General features: G+C 47.6%; 1 protein-coding gene across 3 annotated transcripts in view; it reads right to left on the minus strand.

Annotated features, from left to right (window-relative positions):
• The window catches only part of LOC146798100 (cytochrome P450 2G1-like), a 437,543-nt gene that overhangs the window by 307,250 nt on the left and 108,778 nt on the right, over positions 1–21,515 (minus strand). For all 3 annotated transcript variants that reach the window (XM_085625320.1, XM_085625318.1, XM_085625319.1), the window contains exon 5: positions 338–498. In XM_085625320.1, the coding sequence (XP_085481446.1) occupies positions 338–498 (161 nt within the window). The remainder of the gene's footprint in view (positions 1–337; positions 499–21,515) is intronic.

The following is a 21,515-nucleotide window of genomic DNA, read 5'->3' on the forward strand; positions in this document are numbered from 1 at the left end:
CTATTCTAAAGTTTTATGTTTAATGTACTCAAAACTGCTGCCTAATGGAGGACAAAGGGTTGTCAGCTCACACCTCATGAAATAGCGACTGCTCATGTGCAGCTAAGTCCTTTATGTAACCTATAACAGATTGTGCAAAAGTCAGAAATGTAACATTCTTATTCATGCCTTCATACTCCTTCCTGGCAATGTTCTCAAGTGTCTGAACACTACCTCTATGTCTGTATACCTATGGTAATCCAGTGCATACATCTATTTGTGCTGCTAAACTGCTAATACTTAATGTAACCAGTTACAATGGAGAACAATATTGAAGATTAGGAGTAACATTATTTACCTGTCCCCAGAAGGTGCTCATTCCATGAAAGCAGGCGTTTGATGTGTGTATCACAGAGAGGAACTCTGCATCCTTGTAATCATAGCGTTTTCCAAACATAATAGAGAAGACAATGTTGGTGTTGACAGCCCCGAAGAGATCTTTGGGGTTAAGTTGAGAACCTAGTGCAAAAAGACGATATAATTATTGCAGGGCTTTGTATTTTTTCATATTACAAATTAACATGTGGGTGTTAACTTTGCTATTAGTGAGCACAAGATGACACAAAGGCTATCACTCAGACAGTGGTGGGTGGTAGACCAGCCCACTGGGTCAGTAGAGATCCCCTCCACCTTATTGGAGATCAATAAGCCTTCCTTGCAACCGCCTCTGAGGAGGTTATGCTGACTCTTAAACAGTTTTCCACGCAGGCCCCATGTTTATGGTGTCAACTTGATAATTTATTTTGTTTTTCAAAAATAAACTCCCAAATGGAGAGTTGGATCTTAGAAAAAAAAACATCGGTTGCGCTGATGAGCAGGGTCTTTTCATCGTTTTGTGGTCCCAGGCAGGGAACTCCAGTGATAGTCACCCTACCGTAAATATGGGAGGAGGACTATCACACTCATATGGTGACCAAGTGAAGGAAGTGTCATCAGGTTAAGGTTTTCATGGTACGTTTCAGCTGAGGCACAGCTGATGGAAACCCTGCTATTGCCTCTTTCTTTAATACGGTGAAGGAACCCTTAGCATGGCAGGGTTGGTGAACTGAGAAAAACAAAATATTACTAGGTAAGCAATATTATATTATGTTTTTTTTTCATAACTTCCAGAATCCACAGCTAAATGCGTAATCCATCACACCTAATTTGTGGCATTAAGTCATTTATGTCAAATTATAGATTGTCCTGTTTTAGCCAATGCCACAAAATCTTTAATAATGTATCATGGCTGTTGGACTGGGCCCTTTTGGCAGGTTCACCCCGAAACGTTTTGCATTCTCCTAGCCTTTTTCTGTAACCTGGTGTTGGTGATTTTAGGCCTCTGAGCACTTTAGCACTGTGGTCCAGTGTAAAGTGCGTTAGCTCTCTGTGTATGTGTGGTGAGAGTGGCCTGCCCTCCAATAGGAATGCATTGGGGATGAGTGTGTCCATGGTAATTCCTGGTATGAGATGAGTGCAGGGTCGAGTTTAGTATTTATGAACTCGTGAGGATAAATGCTGTGCAATGGTGTGCGCAGATTTATGGTGACTGGTGGAGAAATGCCACTTTTAAAAGTTGGCATTTCTGTGTGCTATGTGTCTGCCTGCCTGATGTGAATTGCATGTCTGGCTTGTGAGTGACAGGAGCTGAGAGGTGTGGTTGGCTCCAGGAGGGGCAGGGTGAGCTGAATGGGACGCCTGGAGGAAGAGTGGTGGGAGGGGTAATCCCCTGACTCTGAACAGGGGGGTGTCTTCCCTAGTGAATGCTGGCTCTGCCCCCCTGTGGTGTGTCTGATGTCGAGCCCTCACCTAACAATGGGAAAGAGGAGCCCTGTCCACAGAGTGCTCCAATTTCCCCCTGAACCAGTTTCTGCTGGTTCCTCAAGCCCTGTGCTGGCGCAGACAAAGTAAAAGGGTGTATAAAAGAAGGGGCTGTGACCCCATAACTTTGTTCTGTACTTGGGTGCTGATCCTGCTGGGGCGTGCTGCTGCTGGGGCCCGGGGGGCTGCCAGGAGGGCTTGCCTCCCTGGGCCCTGCCTGGCCCCTTTATCCCTCAGGACTTCGAGGACTCTTGGGCCACCTAGCGCCTGGTGAGCGCTACATTTTTCCTAGGAAAAGGTGCACGAGGGCTCCTCAGCGCTGGGCTGGTCAACTGGATGGGGGGGAATCCCAGCATGAGGGTTTCCCCCATGGTGCCTAGGGCAGCGGGTGCCCACCCTGCTTATTCCGGTATTTGAGTGGTGGGTGCCCACCCCACATGGCCGCTCCCTGGTTATTTTTACTGCCCACTCCGCGCTGTCTGCCTTTTGCGGGTGCCCACCCGTGTTCGCTGGTGAAATCACCGCCGCCGGCCCGGGCCGGAAGTCAGGCAGCGCGATGCCTGTCATAGGGTGGGACGTCCGCCTTACCGAGGGAAGCCCCGCACCCACGGGGTTGCAGAGAGAGGATTGGTTCGGAAGGGCTCCCATGTCAAAGGGAGAGCCCCGCAAGGTGCCACATTGGGTGTCAACAGCGGAGGGGGCACGAGGCACATTGCCGGTACCTGACCCCGCTGCATGTGAAAAGTTGGAGCTGTGCGAGCTCCATTCTGGCCGGAGGAGCTACGCTGGAGAAGGAGAGTGGCTGGTCCCAGGATACTGGAGCAGGCAGAGGACCGTCTAGTGAGTGGGGCCAAGTGGGGAAGCAGCAGTTTGTTGGTCCAGAGCCCTTGGGCGCTCCAGGGGCACATTGTGAGTACCTGAGCGGTCCCACCGTTGCGGCCGCTCCCACATGGGACAAGTGATCATTCAAGAGCCCATGTGGCTCCAGTGTGGGGCAGGCTTTGTGTGCAGAGCCCGTTTGGCTCCAATGTCTGGGCACGAACTCTAAAGCACCCCAGTGAGATGGTGCAAGTCAGGGCACAGTGTTAGTGCCTGAGCGGTCCCGCTGTTGCGGGCCACTCCAACATGGGGGGAAATTTGTTTATGGTACCCCAGTGGGGGCCTCAAGGGCACAGAGGTGCCAGAGCCCCGTCCCTTTGTTTGTTCCAGCTGCCCTGCCTGCAGAGGACAGCTGCAACAATGGGGGCATGTCGGGGCACTTTGCCGGTGCCTGCCCTGCGACATTGGGCACAGTTGTGTTTTAGAGTCGCAGTGAAGGACTCAGGGCACAGGAGTGCCCCTGCCTACAGTTTTCCACAACTGCCCAGCAATTAGTGGGCAGCTGCAACGTTTACGCCAGTGCTTGTACACACGTTTCTCTGCTGCATTGGCAGCCGGCCCTGACATTGGGACATAGGGCATTCGAGCCTTTTGAGAAGGCAAGTTGGCCTGAGGGCAAATTGGTGACATTGGTGGAGCACCAGGCTCTACCGAGTTGCGTAATGTGTCTATTACTAGGAGTGTTGGCAAAAGAATGATTATGTCCCGTTGTGATTTATGCACTCTGTGTTTATGCCCAGCTTTCAGGCCTACTATGTTTGCCTAACAGGTCCAGGCAAGATGCAATGTTACCAGTCATGACTGGTTGTTTTACTGGAATGTGATGTGACGTATGTCAAGTGTTTAGGCATAACGTGGTATTGCATAATGTAGCTATGGTGATGTCTATGGCATAATGCGTTTAAGTTTAGGATGGGTATGCATACTGTGTGTATTCTGGTAAGGCCTATTGCGTAATGTGAGCTATGCTTAGGAGGGGGGGTCTAATGCGTTTAGACTTATGAGATGATTGCATAATGTGTTTATGCTGGTGAGGTTGGCACAGAATGTGGTTTATGCTACCGGATGATGCTAAAAGTTGCCAGCAATGACTGGTTGTGTTCCATGTTTATGATAAGTTTTATATTTACTAAGTTCACTTTGTGATGGTTCTGACAGTGGTCCAGTTGGCCCTGTCAGGTGTTGTGAGAAGTTGGCCTGATAAATGCTGTCCACTAGTTATAGTGGGCACCTTGTATCAGGCCAACTTCTCACATTGGTGGCAGCGGTGGGATTCCAGCTTGCTATTGTTTTACCAGATAATCTCAATTGAATTGATCAACTTAAAACCACTAAAGGTACCTTAGGTACATATAACATCAAGCTTAGTATACAGTAAGTTCTACTGAACTTAGAGTTGTGTGTTAAGGGCTTAGCACACCCTTTCCACAACTCAAGAGAGTTTAGTAGGCCACACTAGTGTAGGTAGTGCAATACACCACACCACACTAGTAATGTCTAATCAGCCAGGAACCAGTGAGTCCCTGCCAGATGCCAGTGGGCTTCTCCCCTATAAGTATGAGGATCTCACCGTTGCTCAGCTTAGGGCCTTATGTTCCATTAGGAAGCTGAAGACAGGCAAAAGCCCAACCACCCAGCATCTTTTACAGATACTCAGGCTGGATGATCTCTCAGGGCCTAATGGACCTGAAGGGGTAGGCAGAGCGGGTGGGGCAGCAGTTGAGGGTGGATCTGGGGGTGGAACTCCCCCTGGCCCAAACTCTGCTGCTGACCAGACTGATGACAATGATCAGGATCTGGTGACCACAGCTCAACTGGATAAGGATGATGAGGATGAGCACAATGCTCCCCTCTTTGTCTCTCCAGGAAGACTTGAAAATCGGGTTAGAAGGAATAGATCTCTCTCAAAGGAGTCTGTCCAGTCTACTTCCTCTGTAGGGACCTCTGTTTCATCTCACAAAGGGAGGGAAGCCTCACAGGAGAGGAGAGAGAAACTTCTGAAGTATGAGCAAGATAAGTTTAAACTCCCTATCAGAGTGGGGATGACATCCACAAATGGATACCTGCCTTGGAGAGGTCCTGTAAAGTACAGAGGGTCCCCCAAGGGCAGTGGGCAGCAATCTTATGGCTCTCCTTTGCAGACAAAGGTAGAGATAAGCTCCTCACTGTAAGAGAAGAGGATGCTGATGATTACCAGGTCTTGAAAAGTGCACTGATAGATGGGTTTGGCCTAACCACTGAAAAATATAGGTTCACGTTCAGGGATACCAAAAAGGCACAAAATCAAGACTGGATGGACTTTGTTGACTGTGCTGCTAAGGCTCTGGAAGGGTGGTTATTGGGCAGTAAAGTGTGTGACTTCATAGGATTGTACAATCTGATAATGAGGGAGCAGAGTCTTAATAACTATCAAAATCAGCTGTTGTACCAGTACCTGGCAGACTCTGACCTGACCTCTCCCCAAGAATTGGGAAAGAAGGCAGACAAATGGGTCAGAACCAGGGTGAGGCAGAAGGTACAGAACCAAGGTGGTGACCCAAAGAAGCAAGATTCTAAGAACTCTGACAAGGGTGGGGAGAAGGGTAAAGACCAGAAGTCTTCACAAAGTCCCAAAAAATCTTCTTCAGGTGGGGATTCACAGTCCAACAAAGGGAAAGGCCAAAAGAAACCATGGTGCAAAGTATGTAAGCAAAAGACACATTGGACCAGTGATTGCACCACGTCCAAAGAGAATACTCCAGCCCCCAACAATGCACCTAAGGCACCTGCTCCCCCTAGTGCAGTTACACAATTGGTGGTGGGAATATACAAGCCAAGGGTATAGTAGGGTTGACTCTGGGTACTGATTTGGGTTCTGGCCTAGGCAGAGAAACCACTCAGGCTGTTCTTGTCTGTGATGGGGGCATGGATATGACCCCCTCTGTGAGTCCTAGTAACTTGGGCAAGTACAGGCAACAGTCTTTAATCAATGAAGTACAGGCTTTGGCATTCAGGGACACAGGAGCAAGTGTCACTGTAATGACAAAATATCTTGTGGAACCTGGGCAGATTATATTTGGTGAAATGTATCAAGTGACCAATGCTAGCCATGTCAGAACAGACCATTCTCTGGCAGTTGTTAACGTCTCCTGGGGAGGGGTAACTGGCCTTAAGAAGGTTGTGGTGAGTGCAGACCTACCAGTCGAATGCTTGCTTGGCAATGATCTTGAGACTTCAGCTTGGGCAGAGGTAGAGCTCAGGACTCATGCAGAAATGCTGGGCATCCCTGGAGATGTGTTTGCTGTGACCAGGTCACAGGCCAAAATATCTGAAACTGAACGGGCCTTGGATTCTGGAATAATGGACCAAGTGCCATCCAAGATGAGGAGCAGAAGGGTGAAGAAAGAGCCTTCCCCCTGACTCAGAAGGAGGATCAGTCTCTTGAGGGAGATGATCACAGTCCTGAAGAAGGAACTGTCCCAGAGGAGCTTGAGCATGATCAGGTTGAGTTCTTGGGGATAGGGGGGCCTTCCAGGGCAGATCTGAGCCAGGAGCAGCAGAGCTGCCCCTCTCTTGAACCCCTCAGACAGCAAGCTGCTGCTGAGGCTGCTGGGAGTGCTACTGGTACCATAAAGGTGTTTTGGGATGATGGACTCCTGTACTCAGAGTGTAGAGACCCCAAGCCTGGTGCCACCAGGAGGTCGGTTATATCTCTGAAGTTCAGGGGTTTCCTATTGACCCTAGCCCATGATATCCCGGTAGCAGGTCACCTGGACCAGAACAAGACTTGGGACAGATTTGTCCCTCACGTTCACTGGCCCCACATGTCTGAAGACACAAAATTGTTTTGTTGCTCCTGTGTAACCTGCCAAGCCAGTGGCAAGGCAGGTGGCACTACAAAGGCCCCCCTGATACCACTACCTGTAATGGGGGTGCCCTTTGAAAGGGTAGGTATTGACATTGTTGGTCCCATTGATCCCCAAACAGCATCTGGGCACAGATTTATCCTGGTGATAGTGGATCATGCTACCAGGTACCCAAAAGCTATTCCCCTTTGGACCACTACAGCACCTGTGGTGGCAAGAGCCCTGTTGGGAGTTTTCTCAAGAGTGGGTTTTCCTAAGGAGGTGGTATCAGACAGAGGTACCAACTTCATGCCTGGTTACTTAAGGGCAATGTGGAAGGGGTGTGGAGTGACTTACAAATTCACCACACCCTATCACCCACAATGCAATGATTTGGTTGAAAGGTTCAACAAAACCTTAAAGGACATGATTAAAGGGCTCCCAGAAAAGCTTAGGCGAAGATGGGACATCCTCTTGCCCTGCGTTTGGTTTGCATACAGGGAGGTGCCACAAAACGGGGTTGGCTACAGCCCCTTTGAACTTTTGTTTGTCACCCTGTCAGGGGTCCATTGTGTTTGGTGAAGGAAGGATGGGAGTTACCTCTCAAGCCCCCAAAGCAAGACATAGTGGACTCCGCTCCAGGATAGCTGAGTACATGACAAAGGCAACTAAAAACATTGAGGCTAGCCAGGAACTTCAAAAAGCCTGGCCTAACCAAAAGGCTGTACTGACTGTTTACCAGCCAGGACAGAAAGTGTGGGTGTTGGAGCCTGTGGCCCCAGCAGCTCTCCAAGACAAAGGGGGTGGACCCCACACTAGTTTTGAACAGAAGGGAGAGGTTACCTACTTAGTAGACCTAGGAACTCCCAGGAGTCCCCACAGGGTTCTCCATGTCAACAGGCTAAAGCCATATGTAGACAGGGCTGACATGGTCTTGTTCATGGCTACTGATGAGGGACAGGAGGAAGAGAGTGACCCACTCCCTGACCTCTTCTCACAGAACCCTGATGATGGGTCAGTTGATGGTATGGCCTTGGCAGGCAGCCTCACTGCCCAGCAGCAAACTGATTGCAGGCAGGTCCTCAATCAGTTCAGAAACATGTTTTCTCTGACTCCAAGTCAGACTACCTGGTGCACTCATGAAGTGGACACTGGATACAGTTTGCCTATTCAAAATAGGATTTATAGGCAACTTGACCATGTCAAGGACTGTATCAGGACAGAATTCCAGAAAATGTTGGATTTGGGAGTTGTTGAACCCTCAGATAGCCCTTGGGCTAGTCCAGTGGTCCTTGTGCCAAAACCTCACACCCGTGGTGGGAAAAGAGAGATGAGGTTTTGTGTGGACTACAGGGTCTTAATGAAGTCACTAGGACTGATGCCCATCCAATTCCAAGGGCAGATGAGCTTATAGATACTTTGGCCTCAGCCAAGTACCTTAGCACATTTGACTTGACAGCTGGCAACTGGCAGATCAGACTAGCTGATGATGCAAACCCCAAAGCAGCATTTTCGACCCCAAGTGGGCATTACCAATTTGTGGTGATGCTCTTTGGTTTGAAGAATGCACCTGACACTTTCCAAAGGTTGGTGAATGCAGTTCTCACAGGTCTGGAAGCCTACAGTGCAGCTTATCTGGATGATATTGCTGTCTTTAGCTCCACCTGGGAGGATCACCTGGTCCACCTAAGGAATGTTTTGGAGGCCCTGCAAAAGGCAGGCCTCACTATCAAGGCCACCAAGTGCCAGATAGGGCACAGTCGGGTTGTGTACCTGGGCCACCTTATAGGTGGAGGCCAGGTTCAACCACTGCAGAGCAAAATCCAGACCATCATGGACTGGGTTGCTCCAACCACCCAGACTCAGGTGAGAGCCTTCTTAGGCCTGACTGGGTACTATAGTAGATTTGTCAAGGGGTATGGATCAATACTGACACCCCTGAATGACTTAACTTCTAATAAAATGCCCAAAAAGATTCAGTGGACAGCAAGCTGTCAAAAGGCATTTGATGACCTGAAGCAGGCCATGTGCACTGCTCCCATTCTACAGAGTCCTGATTACTCGAAGAAGTTCATTGTCAAAACAGATGCAGCTGAATTGGGGTAGGGGCTGTACTGTCACAATTAAATGATGAAGGTCAGGATCAGCCAGTAGGTTATATAAGCAGAAGGCTGACCCCTAGAGAGAAATGTTGGTCAGCCATTGAGAGGGAGGCCTTTGCTGTGGTTTGGGCTCTGAAGAAGTTGAGTCCATACTTGTTTGGTACTCACTTGCTTGTTCAGACAGACCATAAGCCCCTCTTATGGCTAAAAAAATTAAGGGTGAAAACCCCAAACTGCTTAGGCGGTCCATTTCCCTACAGGGGATGGACTTTACAGTTGAACATAGACCTGGGAGTAACCATGCCAATGCAGATGGACTCTCTAGGTATTTCCACTTAGAACATGAAGACTCAACTGGTCAAGGTTAGTTTAATGTTGCTGCATTTGAGGGGGTTGTGTAAGAGAGTAGGATCTGCTTCACATAGGTACCCCCACTTTTTGCTGGTGTGGCCCTGCTAATCAGGACCCCAGCCTAGCTCTCTAAAATGGTTTCCATGTACATGGTATACTATGTACCTAGGGCATAGGTACCTCAGAGGCCTACCAGGGGCTGAAGCATGTATTATGCCACCCCTGGGAAGCACTCCAAAATGACACCACAGGTTTGCTACTGCAGCCTTGGTAAGAAGGTGCTTGCATCCCTTACTGTGGTATAGGCTACCTATATCACTACCATTGAACACACATATAAAACCTATGTCACTCCTATGGCAGGCCTTAACAATCCTGAAGGAAGAGTGCTAGGTTTTTATGTGAGATGGTGCCCCTGCATGAGCAGAGCCCCTCTGCAGCATTCGGAGTACCTCCTCTGATGCTGTTTGTGGTGCAGCCTGACCATATACTCTTAAGTGCATTATAACCTCACGGTAAATGCTAACTTTGGACTGGCTGCACGGAAACATGTCGTGTTTGGTATCAAACGCTTTGGAATACTACCCCTGACCAGTTCTGGTGGGGGTAGCATTCCACCCTTCTAGAGGGAGAGACATGTTCACACTGGTCTACCCGGTAAAGACTTTCTAAAGCCCTGGCATCACAAAATGGATGCCACAGACACGGATCTGGTCTCCTGCTGCTGACCGAAACTCCGGCAGGGGAGGCCTGGACAATAGGTCTCCTGTCCAGGAAGGTGTAATCACCTCCCAGACAGGCAGATGTGTATTGGGGCTGGGCGGGAGCACTCTCTAGTGCTTTAAAATCCTGCACTGGGGGCACACTTGGTGTCCCTGTGCATAGTCCAGTTCAAACCGGTTGCAGGGGCTACCTGCCCCTGCTCTGGTGTGAAACTGGACAAAGGAAATGGGTGTAACCACCCCTCTTTCCAAACCCTCCCATAGGTGTGTCCCTAGAATATGTAGAAGTATGGGAACCCAGCCCTTGAGACTTTAGATTACCCTGGATGAAACTCTGCAACAAATTTCCTGGACCTTTGATGTTCTATTTCAACTAGAAGACTGAAGAAATCTCCCTTGGGGTCAAGGAGTGACTCCCCTGCTTGGCAGGCACCAAAGAAGCAACTGTCCGGTCTGCAATTCTGAAGCTCCCGCCGGACACCGAAGTCTCTGCATCCCCAGAGGTGGATTTCCAGTCTTCCTGAGGCTACCCTGAGTCCACAGCAAAGCTGAGGCCCGTGACTATCGTGGGTGACGTGGATCCGGGACCCCTGGACACCATGATCTTTTTCTGATCCATCATCTTCCTGGTCTTCCTCAAAGTTGTGCTTTGGGCTCCGGGTAGCCCCAGCCTTGAGCACCTCCTGCACCAAAGATCTCTGGCCTCCACTCCACGAGTAACTCGTGGGCCGGTTTCAAGTGCGACCACTCAAGACTCCTTCGCGATCGCTAGCCTGTTGGCCAGTGGGTCCCCACGAAGGTGACTCCTCTTCTGATTGGACTTTCCTGGTTGCTTCAGATGAGCCCTGACTTACCCTTGCTGGGTGAGTCCCCCAGACCTTGCTGGTCTGCACGACATCCTGTTTCTATTGCCATGTGACTTGAGGTTTGAGGTTCTGTAGCGATCCGAACCCGTGAATTCGGTATCGTAGTACTGACACGATTTCGGTACCAATGAACCGCAAATGATCCATTACATGCATGACAGTGTTTTCACTACGCAACTAGCATGAATTCACTGAGAAATAGGGCATTCTGTTGTAAAGTCATGGCATCCATTTTAGTTACGGTATCCATTTTATTTCTTGCCCTCACATAGTCAATGAACGGGCGATGACCCCGGCAGAGTCACCTTGTTAAGGACACGTAAGCTCAAACCCCGAGAAAGGCTGCCGCTACATGACTAGGCAGAATCAAGCTGCCTCCCCTGCCTGAGGCCAGTCCTGCTATACTGGTTCTCGTGTCCGTTGTCCTGACTGAAAGGCCAAAGACGGTAGCCATGCCCGTTTATGATCCATAAACACCTCTTATCCTACTTTTCAATCCTTTGCACCTGGCTCTGCTCCTCTCCTTCTGGGCTTTTACAATAGGGAGGTTACGATTTTTATGATAGGGAGGATCGGACAAAGAAGGGAAAACTGTCAAGGGAACCTGATCGAATACCGAAATCCTACGACTAATTATTATTTGATGTCTATTTACTGTTTGTTTAGGATACCGGGTTGGGCATAAGAAAATATTCGTGTAATGTTGCCTAAAGACATTTTGCGTGTATTTAAAGAACAACCCACTTAATGCAATTTGAACAGTCTCGTAGATTCTGCCTCTGTGTGGTTCCTATGACTTCTGTGTCCCTGCAGTAAATAAACCTTGGTCTTTGACGCCACCATCGAGAAGCCCGTGTCTCTGTTTATTTGTGCACCGAGACAGGAGGAACTCAGGGGTCTTTGGGTGTTGTTTCCCTGACACCTCTGGACTCTTAAAAGTCCAGAACCTCAAATTGGCGCCCAATGTGGGGCGACGTCATCCGGTACCGGTCCAAAGCCTGAAAAGTTCGAGAAGTTTCGTGTGAAGATTCCGGAGGGAGGTACCCCGCTTCATCGATCCCTGCATGTCGTAAAAGTGGCCCGACGATCTCTTCCACGAGGGTTCCCGTTCCCAGACGGCTACAGAGGACCGCTGCCCTGACTGTCGCCCTGTCTTGGACCCGAGGTGCAGACCTTAGTACGGCGAGACGTAGACGGGTTCTCCTTGGTGACGTCTTCCACATTTCAGTTAAGTATTAAGTGGGTTACGCTCAGTTTGGTTGTTCCTTGTTGCTCTGGTTTAATTAGTAGATTATCATTGGTTGCTCTTGTTTAGATAATCTTTGTTTTGGTATTAGTTCATTTTGGTAGGCCTAAGTTCTTTGCGCATTTTGGTTGGAATTTGTCTTTGTTTGTCATGACTACCAGTAGTAATTGTTTCCTGTCCTGGTTACGTTGCAACGGGGATTCCCGGTTGGAGGATTCGTGTTCGGTTCCTCCGATTGGAACTCCTACATATGAGCTCTATTGTAAACATGGTGTTGGTCCTATTACGTATAATGAAGTATGGGTCCGTTATACCAGAAAAGATGGTGTCCTTAGTTGGCCACCGCATGGTAGCTTCGAAACCGAAATTCTAGACAATCTAGAAATGAAGTTGTTTAAGAGAAAAGCCCGGCCGGCAATGTTTGATTCTTTTCGCGTATGGCGCAAAGAAGCCAAACAGAGAGAAATTAGGAAGACGAAGAAAGAACAGAAAGAGAAAGGGTTGTCTTTAATGGAGTCTGCTAGGCAGCTGCATGTCAACGAGACTGAGAAAGCAATGGAGATGGCGAATAGAAAATATAATTTGGCAATTGATAAATGTTACCCTGCATTGCCATCTTGTCCTACTAAGCCGATGGAGGATCATGAGAAGGATCCTCTGTTGTCTTACCTGTTGAATTCACCTCCACCGTATGCACAAGGTATTACAGTACCACAGTTACTACCTGTTGTACAGCCAGCTGCTGGTCAGCCTGGAATAGTTGCTCCACTTCCTTGGATTCCAGCTCCTGTCCTTCCCGTGGTTAATGTTCCTTCGGCACCCCCTCTTCCTGGGTCGCCTGCTCCGCCTTTGCCTGTCGTTACGCAAACTGCTTTACCTGCTACTCCCACCCTTACTATTTCATCTGCTCCAGCTGCCCTATCCCCGAACCCTGTGAACATTCTGACTCCGCTTTCCGTTCGTCGGAAAATAACCGACTCTGTAACTAATATCTTAACTCCTCTCTACAGGTCTTTAATTGAGACCCCCGTTTCTGACTCTATACAGAGACGTAGCCAGCTTCCTGGTCCTCAGGAACGAGACATGTTAGATTCGACAGCTCTTAGGTGGATGTCGAAAGCTGTGAAGTATGATGCACAAAGAGTGTTAGATACTTTTATGCAATGGAATGAACCAACTCAACGTTATGTTTTTGACGTGATGTGTTCTCTTGTGCGTGAAGAATGGGAAGATGATGACTTAGATTCCGTCCCCTCTGATCTGATAAATATTCAACAGAAGTTTGCCGCAGGAATGGTGATAGGTTCAGAAGTAAGGGGAGCGATAGAACTGATTTTAGCATATAGGGATGATTCCCCTCTTCGAGCGACAAGGGACCACCCTGATGGTTCACCGATTACTACTAGGAAAAAACAAGGTCAATATCCGATGAGGGAAGTTCCACCGATATGGCGTGATGCAGTTCAAGCTGATGCGGCTAATGGTATTGCAGCTGCCCCGGCACAATTCCAGAGAGTGTGGATACACATTCCTTGGAAACGGGCTGAAGTATTAGCAGTAAAACAAGCGTTACCAGACCCACGTAAAAATCCTGCTGGTTATTACAAAGAGTTAACGCAGACAGTTCAAGCGTGCATCATGAATTTGGCAGACATTGAAATGTTATTTGGTAATGTAGTGCCACAGCCTATATGGGCCAAGATTCGACAAGAGAACCACCCAGTCGTCTTATGAGGTGATTTGCCAGCTATTGTAGCAGCAGATGCGCAACAAGTTGGCGGTGCTAAACCTGAACCTCTAATTGCTGCCTTGCCTGGCAGAATAATTAATCTGATGAAAACGCTGATGCCAGCGTTACGAGTCAATTGGGATAAACTATCGGCATGCAAACAAAAGAAGGACGAAAGAGTTTCTGACTTTTTCACAAGATTTGAAGAGACCTTCGTAGACCACAGTGGGCAAGATATGAGTACTGAAGGAGGTCAGAGATTGTTCGTCGACAAGTTCGTGTTTAATTTACTACCTGAACTTAGTAACAAGTTAAAGGATTCTGAAAGTGCATGGGCAGTGTCGACAACAGCACAGATACTTGCAACTGCTCAGTATTACGAGAATAGAGAGAAAGAAGAGAAGGAAAAGTCAGAAAAGAAAACAAAAGATTTAAAGACTAAAGTTCTTTTGCAACAGGCGTATCCGCCTCGTTCGAATCAGTCAGATTCACAGCAGCGACCCCAGTTTCAGCAACAGCCACAATTCCAGCAAGGGACATCCCAAAGATTTAATTATGGTTTTTCTCGACAACAGTTAGCATGGAATCAGTGTGCCTATTGTAAAAAGGAGGGTCATTATAAGAATGAGTGTCCGGTACTGCACGCACAGACTAGTGGTGTCCCAGCTCAGAGAGGTACTGTTGGATTTATGCAAACTCCTAGAGGTAGAGGTCGTGGTACTATGACACCACAGGCCGATCGCCAATCGAAATATTTCGATCAGCGAAATGTACAACCTGCGCAACTAGGTAGATCTCCACAGTATCATGTTGAAGATTATTATGATCATAATGAGGAGATTCAGAGAAGCGAGCACTAGGACAGCCACAGGCAAAGAGAGGGAGTAGTATCAGTTCCAGTTGATCAGAGTGGACCTTATGTCGCAGTAGTTACCTCAGGCGTGGTCGAACCGTTTCTGTTGGATACTGGTGCGGCAAAAAGTTCAATTATGCATGCGAAACTCCCTGGCGCACCTTTGTCTGGCTTAACGAACACTTCAGTAGGTTTCTCAGGTGCCCCTGTTCACAATCCTGTTTCTAATCCTTTGCCAATATCTGTGGGGCCATGCGAACTAGAAGCACCCCTTATCCTAACAACCGGTTGTAATGAGAATCTACTTGGTTTGGATCTGTTGAAACGCCTGCATGCGACACTGTACTGTTCTCCTTCGGGAGTACAGCTCACATTAGGCAAAAGAGTCATCTCTCCAATGTACATGTCGATGGATAAGCTCCCACCGGAGCTGCGTTCTCTCCCTGATACTCTTTGGGCAACTGGTCCTAACGATGTAGGCCTCTTGGAAATTCCCCCTTATGTGGTAAGTCTGAAAGCGAATGTTAAATTCCCACGAATCCCACAGTATCGGATTTCGAATGAAGGTGAACGTGCACTCTTACTGATTGTGAAAGACTTAATACAGAAAGATGTGATTGAGGAAACTAGAGGAAATGTCTGCAATAGTCCTGTTCTGCCGATTTTGAAACGTACTGACCCTTCCAAGCCTCCAATCTACAGATTTGTGATTGACCTCAGAGAGGTTAACAAAATAGTGATCCCGCAGTTTCCTGTGGTCCCAGATATCACTGCATTATTGACGTTGATTCCTGCCTCAGCCTCATGGTTTACAGTTATCGACTTGAAAAATGCATTTTTCAGCATTCCCATAGCCGAGGAAAGTAGAGACATTTTTGGTTTCTCCTTAGGATGTCGCAGTTTCAGATTCAAGCGCGCTCCACAAGGTTACTGTGAGAGCCCTTCAATTTACAGCCAAGCATTGAAGAGTCAATTAGATGCTCTTGTACTTCCTCCTGGTGTTGCTCTGATCCAATACGTAGACGATCTTTTACTAGCCACTGATGACAAGGAAACTTGCAAAGCAGCTACAATTTCTCTATTACGTCATTTGTCAGACTTACATCACAAGGTGTCACCTTCTAAACTGCAATATTGTTGCCAAGAAGTGACCTACTTAGGTCATCTTTTGTCAAAGGAGGGAAGAAGGTTGACCCCAGAGAGAATCAAAGCAATCTCGCAGATGACTGTACCAAGCACACAGAGAGAAGTGCGTGCGTTTTTGGGTATTACGTCATACTGCAGGCAATGGATCCCAAATTTTTCTCTCATGGCAAAACCATTGGTAGCCCTGACTGGAAAAGGTGTTCCGAGTCCTTTGCCATGGTCTGATGAATGTCAACAAAGTTTCTCCGACTTACGTGATGCACTGTGTTCAGCTCCTGTGTTGGGTACTCCTGACTACAGTAAGCCGTTTACTTTATATGTCCATGAAAGAGAAGGTTGTGCGTTGAGTGTATTAACGCAACAATTTGGTGACAAACAGCGGCCTTGTGCATATTTCTCATCCACATTAGATCCGGTAGCCAGAGCATTGCCAAGTTGTTTGAGAGCCACAGCAGCAGCTGCAGTGTCTATTCGACAGTCTGCTGGACTAGTCATGAACAACATGTTAGTAGTCATGGTTCCACATGCTGTGGATACACTCATGAATCGAACGAAAACTCAGCACCTCACCAGTGCTAGACTATCAGGCTATGAGCTGACGCTTTTGGCAAGTCACATTCAGATCAAGCGAAGCAACATATTGAATCCAGCAACGCTGTTGCCGACTACTCAGGAGTCGAGTGATTCAGAGCCCCATGACTGTTGTTTTAGAACTGAGGAAGAGACGAAAGGTAGGATTGATTTGAAAGATACTCCGTTACTAGATCCAGACGGCACCTTATATGTCGATGGGTCGTGCTTTAAGTTACAGAATGGTGATGTGACGGCCGCGTATGCAGTTACGACTTTGAGTACGATTGTTGAGACTGCAAGAGTAAGTCAGAATTCTGCCCAAGCTGCAGAATTAATTGCACTAACAAGAGCGTGTGTTCTAGCTGAGGGAAAGAGAGTGAATGTGTTTACTGACAGCCAATACGCCTTCGGCGTATCACATAGCTTTGGACGTCTCTGGAGAGAAAGAGGTTTTCTCACGTCCCATGGGACTAAGATCCAACATGGACAGTTAGTCAGTGATCTATTGGAATCCCTGACCCTACCGAATGAAGTTGCGATTGTGAAGTGCAGTGCACATCGGAAGATTACGGATGATGTTGGCCGTGGGAATGCGTTTGCTGATGAGGTCGCCAAAGAGACGGCCAAGAACATGACGAGCCGAATGTATGTTGCAACGTCTGCAAGATGGATTGCTGAATCAGGGATGTGTGAGAATACGATTGAAAGTGTGAAGGCAATCCAGAAGGAAGCAACTGAAAATGAGAAGAATGAATGGAAGGAGAAAACGGGTAAAATGGATTCAAGTGGATGTTGGGTTGATTTGTCTGAGCAGCAACGTTGGATGTTACCTGATGCGTATGTACTTGCGGTAGTCACGATGGTGCATGGAGCGGCGCACATCAGTTCGAAAGGGATCTGTAAAATGTTAGCTCCAGTATGGAAGAACGATGGAATTACTAAGTGTGCGGAAAGAGTGGTGAAAAATTGCATGATATGCCTGATGCATAATCCTGGAAAGGGAACCCCAACCCCAACTGGTCATTTTGCTCCCCCTTCTTGTCCCTTTGAAGTGATTCAGTTGGATTATATCCACATGGATAGGTGTAACAATCTTAAATACGTCCTAGTGGTAGTCTGTGCCTTTTCAAGATGGATTGAGGCATATCCGTTAAAGGATAACACTGCTATGTCCACTGCCAAAATCCTCCTCAAAGAGTATTTCCCCAGGTATGGTATGCCACGGATTGTTTGGTCGGACAATGGAAGTGAGTTTGTAGGGAAAGTTATGAAGAGTGTGTGTGCGGGTCTGGGTATTACCCAGAAATTCCACAGTGCGAATCACCCACAGTCAGCGGGTTTGGTTGAAGGGTACAATGGCACCCTGAAGCTGAAACTTGCTAAAATTCAAGCTTCCACTGGTCTCTCTTGGCCAGACGCACTGCCTTTAGCTCTACTGTCCACCAGAGCGACTGTACACTCTCGAGTAGGGCTTAGCCCATATGAGATTGTGTTCGGTCGTCCTGCTAATGTTTGGGGAGTCCCTAGGCCAAAGGAATTCAAACAGATTGAATACCCAATGTTGATTGATTATCTTTATGATCTGACTGCTAAATTAAGCCTTATTCATCAACAGGTATTCGAATCCTTGCCTAAACTGCCAGAGAGTCCAGGCCACACGTTGAAACCAGGCGACCAAGTTGTAGTTCGGAATTTCGAACGAACTCGGAACCTCCAGCCAAGATTCGTGGGTCCGTTCCAGGTACTCCTCACAACAAGAACTGCTGTACGCCTAGCTGGAAGGAAAAATTGGGTGCACGCTAGCCATACAAAGCGTGTCCCTCTCCCACTCCCCTATGAAAATTGGGTTAGACAGGGATTTGGTGTATCCGAGACAGAATCTGTTCCTAGGCACATCCCTTTCAGTGATGCAGAGTACATAACGGACCACCCACGAACTGAAACACAGAACTTTGACACCTCAGCAGGAACCGCTCCTTTGAATCTTGGACCGAGTATTGTACAAAGTGAACATTTGCCACCTGTGAAGTCGAACATTTCCGCACCTGTAGACCAGCTATTTCAAGATCAGACAAGACCCGGAAAGTACAGATATAATCTACGTTCTCATGTTATGAACTAATGACATTGCATAATTACCTTTCTGTTTGAAAACTGTTTTGATCTTATTACATTCCATTCAGTCAGGAAGTTTGCTCAAAATTTTTATCTTTTTGTTTTTATTGTTTCTCTCACCTTGCCATCTGGGTTACCGTAGGGTCGTAACGGGTGCCTTGTTTTAATTTGCAGGGAATCAGACACAAGGTTGGTTTCTTCTGTCTATCTTGGGAACTCCCAGGGTAAACAGAGGCAAGTTTTTAACAGGTACAAACCATCCGTTGCGAACGGTTGTAGAAGATGGAGCTTCCTGAACTGCGACGGGTTAATGTCATAAATGTGTACAAGACAAAGCTATATGACATATTACGTAGTAAATGTTTTCTAATGCAATGTACTCTGACACTTCTAATTGTTTTGATAACTTTGGTAGGCGGAATCATTTTTGGTATTCAGTTGATCTTTACACCTGTTACATCTACAGTATCTCCCCATGTTCCTGTTTCTCCGACTGTTGTTTCTCTCCATTCTTTCCATCCTTTTCCTGCCCACGAGCAAGCTCGACACTCTGAGTTTATAAATAACACTTTCATTCAGCTCTTGCACCAACATCAACTAGTGGTTAACACAACAAACTGCTGGGTGTGTGGCTTGATACCACATACCATGGACAAGGGCATCCCTTATCTGGTCCTGCCCTTTAGTTATAATGGATCATTCTGGGCGTTTCAGACCATGTTCGCTTATGCCCTAGAGACCTATCCTCCACGACCTCCGCGTTCCACTCGGTATAACTCTGCTAATAGAGCCTTGGTAAAAGGAATCACTGACATGGTTAGAGATGTCAATAATACTCCGTTCATTCCCAAGGATGAATTGCGAGTTTACATGGGTTGGAATGTTACGGAATATGGCATTACTCTGGGTGAGAACAAACGTAAAAGCTCGACTCCGATCTGGGTCGTACCCCACCAAGGTCAGGTCTGTTTGCAAGGAAATGGGAGGAATCCGAAAGCTCGACTAGGGAAGAGTGACTGTATCGAAACATATGTTTTCCCGTCACAGTCTTCCCCTGCATTCTTAGCTGCTAAGGGTACCTATTTTGTTTGCCAAGACAGAGCATACACATGGCTGCCTGCTGACTTCTCAGGCTCATGTTATATCGCTCAACTGCTACCTCCGACATACACTGCTGCACCGGACTATCACAAAACTAGAGTTGTGAGAGGTGTTTTCAGTAAAGAAGATACTGCTGGCCAAGAAGCAGGAGACTTCTTCAAAGGTTTCCTTCCGTTCTGGGGGCCTATGGCCAACAGTAGAAACTTACGTCAACTAACACGGGTAGTTGAATCCACTATCACCGAAACTGCGGGTGCCCTTAGTAACCTGACAGCTGAGCTTCAAGCGGATCGCCTCATGACGTTACAGAACCATAATGGTTCTTGATGTGTTACTTGCAGATCGAGGTGGAGTATGTAAGATGATCCAATCGAGTTGCTGTGTTTTTATCCCAGATAATGCGCCAACGGTGTACAAGGCCATCTCTAACTTACATAAGATTTCTGACTCTATTCATGTAGAGGAAGGTGACTGGTCATTAATGGGATGGTTCTGGAGCCTGTTGTCTGCGTGGGGATGGAAGGTTCTGATAGTCACTGGTGTTGCGTTGGTATTTTTATTTTCGTGCTGTCTCATTGTTCAGTGTGGTCCTGCCTTATGTAACCTCTGCATTTCAACATGCGTAAGAAGACCACCTGTTTTTAGAGATACGTCACGGGATAGAGTAATGCTTCAACAACATATCAGTGACCTGATGAACATAGAAATGGATTCTGACATAGAGTGAGTTATTGCCTATGTAAGGGCAAAAGGACGGTCTGAGGTTCTGTAGCGATCTGAACCCGTGAATTCGGTATCGTAGTACTGACACGATTTCGGTACCAATGAACCGCAAATGATCCATTACATGCATGACAGTGTTTTCGCTACGCAACTATCATGAATTCACTGAGAAATAGGGCATTCTGTTGTAAAGTCATGGCATCCATTTTAGTTACGGCATCCATTTTGTTTCTTGCCCTCACATAGTCAATGACCGGGCGATGACCCCGGCAGAGTCACCTTGTTAAGGACACGTAAGCTCAAGCCCCGAGAAAGGCTGACGCTACATGACTAGGCAGAATCAAGCTGCCTCCCCTGCCTGAGGCCAGTCCTGCTATACTGGTTCTCGTGTCCGTTGTCCTGACTGAAAGGCCGAAGACGGTAGCCATGCCCGTTTATGATCCATAAACACCTCTTATCCTACTTTTCAATCCTTTGCACCTGGCTCTGCTCCTCTCCTTCTGGGCTTTTACAATGGGGAGGTTACGATTTTTATGATGGGGAGGATCGGACAAAGAATGGAAAACTGTCAAGGGAATCTGATCGAATACCGAAATCCTACGACTAATTATTATTTGATGTATATTTACTGTTTGTTTAGGATACCGGGTTGGGCATGAGAAAATATTCATGTAACGTTGCCTAAAGACATTTTGCGTGTATTTAAAGAACAACCCACTTAATGCAATTTGAACAGTCTCGTAGATTCTGCCTCTGTGTGGTTCCTATGACTTCTGTGTCCCTGCAGTAAATAAACCTTGGTCTTTGACGCCACCATCGAGAAGCCCGTGTCTCTGTTTATTTGTGCACCGAGACAGGAGGAACTCAGGGGTCTTTGGGTGTTGTTTCCCTGACACCTCTGGACTCTTAAAAGTCCAGAACCTCAGGTTGCCAAGGCTTGTTGGGTCCATCTTGGTTGCCGACACCGCAGCACTCAACAGACTTTGTGGGACAGCTTGAATCCAGCTCCTGGTTGTCGTCAACGCCTCCTGGACGTCATGGCTGAAGAGTCAAGACACCCGTCAACTCACCTGAAGCACCCCACATCAGTGGGCATTAGACTATCGTGCCCCTGGTCACTGGTAAGTGACCCAGACTCTGTCCCCTCTGCTTTCAGGTTCCTTCCATCCTAGATCCAGGCTTGGATCTGTCCAGACACTTCTCCTCTTCACGGCAGAAGCACTTCCTTGCCGGCTTCCATTGGAAACAGCGACGTGACCCGACACCAAAAGACACCAATGCACCCGGCTTCCCTGGGTGAGGTAACGCGAGTACTCTGGTGCTCCCGTGGGTGTTGGCCCTAGACACCTCTAAGTCCAAAAGGGATCGCTCGTAGTCATCCTCTAAGTGTCCTTAAACTCTTAATTTCCAACCGCGACTTTCCCCATAGAAGTTAACGGCGATTCG

Source organism: Triturus cristatus, chromosome 9 (assembly GCF_964204655.1).
Source record: "Triturus cristatus chromosome 9, aTriCri1.1, whole genome shotgun sequence".
Lineage (NCBI taxonomy): Eukaryota > Metazoa > Chordata > Amphibia > Caudata > Salamandridae > Triturus > Triturus cristatus.